This window comes from Mus caroli, chromosome 6, assembly GCF_900094665.2.
Source record: "Mus caroli chromosome 6, CAROLI_EIJ_v1.1, whole genome shotgun sequence".
Taxonomy (NCBI): Eukaryota; Metazoa; Chordata; class Mammalia; order Rodentia; family Muridae; genus Mus; species Mus caroli.
Genome location: NC_034575.1, coordinates 69,013,455 through 69,016,877, shown reverse-complemented (window position 1 = coordinate 69,016,877; position 3,423 = coordinate 69,013,455). Strand labels below are relative to the sequence as shown.

The 3,423-nt window shown below is 44.1% G+C and overlaps 1 protein-coding gene across 5 annotated transcripts in view; it reads right to left on the bottom strand.

The window, feature by feature from the left end:
- Nucleotides 1-3,423, bottom strand: part of St3gal5 (ST3 beta-galactoside alpha-2,3-sialyltransferase 5) — a 56,566-nt gene that overhangs the window by 3,362 nt on the left and 49,781 nt on the right. For all 5 annotated transcript variants that reach the window (XM_021164689.2, XM_021164690.2, XM_029478512.1 and 2 more), the window contains 2 exons: nucleotides 2,811-2,997; nucleotides 863-1,021 (listed from right to left, as the gene is read on the bottom strand). In XM_021164689.2, the coding sequence (XP_021020348.1) occupies nucleotides 863-1,021; nucleotides 2,811-2,997 (346 nt within the window). The remainder of the gene's footprint in view (nucleotides 1-862; nucleotides 1,022-2,810; nucleotides 2,998-3,423) is intronic.

Here is a 3,423-nt window from a genome sequence, read left to right as displayed (position 1 = left end):
AAAAAAAAAAAAAAAAGACACAAGCCTCACTACCAAGCTACGATTAAGAAAGGATGCTCCACACCACCCCCTTCTGGCGGCATATGCTAATTGCAGGTTAACACCCTACTCAGTGGACAACCTAGAACAAAAAAGTTTTTCAAATTAGGTGGCAAAGAAAATCATCTGGGTACTTTTGAAAATCCCCATGTACAGACCACAACACTGACCAATAAAGTCTGAATATCTAGGGTGGGGCCAGCCTGAAGAGCACTGTCTTAGAGGGCTGCCTTTATTTACTATCATCTGTGAAGTGTTAGTAAGTACCGACTCTTACTATCTTGTAGAGGTAAAACAGACAGAAACTTCTTAGATGAACAATGTGCCCATTAGTGTGGTCGTGGGGCAAAGCTATCTTAAGTAACCTCTCCGTGGTGTGTCTCTCTGCTAAAGAGTACACCAGGAAGAAGGCTAATTAAGCCACGATGAGCCCTGGCACCAGGGAGTGTAATGATAACCACATAGGGCTTGTCTGGTCAGTGAGGTTTCCCTACTACAGATGCTTCTAGAACAGCGGTTCTCAATCTTCCTAATGCTGAGACCCTTTAATACAGTTCCTCATGTTGTGGTGACCCCAATTATAAAGTTATTCTTGTTGCTACTTCATAACTATAATTTTGCTAAGGCTATGAATCATAATTTAATCATCTGATCTGGAGGATGTCTGATAGGCGACCCTGTGAAAGGGACATTCACTTCCCAAAAGGGTTGCAACCCACAGGTTGAGAGCCGCTGTTCTAGGGAGACGGCTGTGTCCACACAGAACTCGAACACGTTTCCTCTTGTCCACAGAGAACAGTCAACAGGGTAGCAACAACAGTACCTTATCGTGGCCCCAGAATCTTGACTGAGGCTCTGAGTACTGAAGGATGTCAAAGGCAGTTTCTTTGATGATAACTGGGTTCAAAATCCTGAAGTGCTTTGGCTGGAGTGGGACTTTTTCTGCCACCTGCTTCCAAAAGAAGAGGCGAACCCAAAAGGGCTGCGGAAAGAGTGCAGTCATTAGAATGCTTAGTGATGTCATCCTGTCAACAGCGGTGATAAGAGATTCACTGCTAGTTATGCCAGGCCATGGGCCTGACTCCAGTTGGCTTTGTAACCCAAACCCTAGAGTGTCATCACCTCAATGCATGCAAATCCAGTACTTCCACCCAATAATGGAACCCTGAAACTTGCAGTTTACAAAGGTGGCACAGACCTGAACAGAACAGATAGAACCAGTTTATTTGCTTGAGAAAAAACTGCCCGGGGATGACCTGAGAGCGTGTCTTTTACAGTCCACAGCCACTGTGTCCCCAGAGGAGGCAGTATGCTGCTGGCTGGACTTAAGGGTACTGAGTGCTGTGAATCTTGCTGGATGGGTTCTCACCAGTACCCACTTTCCACTGACTTCATCTCCTAGTCTCATAAAGTTGCTTAGCAACAGTCTGTAGGTCACTTCATTTTCCCATCAGAAATTCTATGCCATAGAAAATCCAAGATCATAATAATCTGTAGAAAATCAGGCTCTGGAGATAGAAATGGCTCCATTACACAGTATGGAGCTAATTTAAAACAATGTATATTTTAGCTTTCTAGGGGTGTGTGTGTGTGTGTGTGTGTGTGTGTGTGTGTTAGGCAGAGAAAGATCTCTGAGAGTCATTTCTCTCTTTTTTACCTTGCAGCTCCCTGGGATTAAATTTGGGTCATGAGGCATGGTAATGGCACCATAATGGCTCACCCTCTGAGCCATCTCCAATGACCCTATTCTCTTAAGGTTTTTTTTTTTTTTATTCTTTTGGTTTTTGGTTTTTTTGAGACAGGGTTTCTCTGTGTAGCTCTGGCTGTCCTGGCACTCACTTTGTAGACCAGGCTAGCCTTGAACTCAGAAATCTGCCTGCCTCTGCCTCCCAAGTGCTGGGATTAAAGGCGTGCGCCACCATCGCCCGGCGATCCTCTTAGTTTTAGAGACAGATATTTGTGATCAGCTTGATAACTGAACTGTGAAAACTATTTCCCTTTAATGGGTGGAACTACAAAGTAACATTATTTGATTACTGGACAGACCAACAACAGGAATCCAAGTGGAAGGCTCTCTCTGCCTTTCTAGAAGTCTTTGGATTTACCCCAGTGACAGGATCCCGACTATAGCATTTTGGAGAACATCTTTGGGATGGTATATATATATACATATATATTCTTCATCCTAGCAGTCTCACTTCTTGAACTAACTAAAAGCTATTTGAGTCTATTCTGGAGAACAAGGTAACTAATCTCAGAATGGAAAATGTGGTCCTAAAATTCATACTCCCTTTTAGTAATGACCACCATTTTCACATAAAAGTCTCTCCTAGTTTTAATTTACTTGTTTGTTTCTAAGACAGGAGGATCACAAGTAGCCCAGGCTGGCCTCAAACTCTATGTAGCTGAGGATGACCCAGAGCTTATCCTCCTGTCCTCACCTCCCAAGTGCTGAGCTTGTAGGTGTGCACCCCTATGCCAGGCTTTATGTGGTGCTGGGTACCGAACCCAGGCCTTCTGCATGCCAGGGAAGTATTCTACAATTGAGCTGCATTTTCAGTTCCCCAGCCCAGTTCTTAACCAGGTTCTAGAAGCAATTTGCAGCAAGAGTTCTGAGGGGTTTCTACAGACAGGGAGAGTGTAATTTGAAAGACAACACAAAAGTATGAATTCTACTGTGTCTGTTTAAAAAAATAAATGTCCATAATTGCAATCCAAGATGCTCTAAGTTTTTACCTATGTCTGACTGCCCAAGGACTTTGAGTTCTTACCAGGCTTTCATTTTTTACCATTGCTTGAAGCCACTTGAAATCAACACTCTTAAATAAAACAGTAACGAACAAATCATTGGCGTAGTATTCAACGTCCGACAGTGGAGCACCCTCTGGGTAAGTCATCCTTATAGTAGTTTTATTCCCAACGTGCTCAGAGTAACCCTCAACTGGCGCACTGTTCAACCTGATCAAACAAAAGGGAACAATTGACAAAGGAGGCCATTAACCATCCGGTCATACCACGTGACACCCCCACATCCTATGCCATGTCCCCCATGACTCAGGACATTGTTGGAACAGGCGTCCCTCCCAATGGCCTCTGTGCACTTCTCAACACTGACTGTCCCTTGTGGTCCTAACTGAACGCAGCCTGCAGTCCATGGAGGAACACCAGCATATGGCCTTATGACTGTCAACGTAAGTGGTTCTGGCATGTCCTGGTGTTTTAAGCTAATCCAAACAGAACATTTGGGGCTTTCCTGGATGTTAGTTTCTTTGAAAATCTCTTGTTTGCTTTCATAATTAAGAGTTCTTGACAGAATTCCAAAGTTTCCCAAGTACTTGGGGTTACAGAGATGTGGCCTCCCTTCCCCCAGCCTGGAACCTGCTT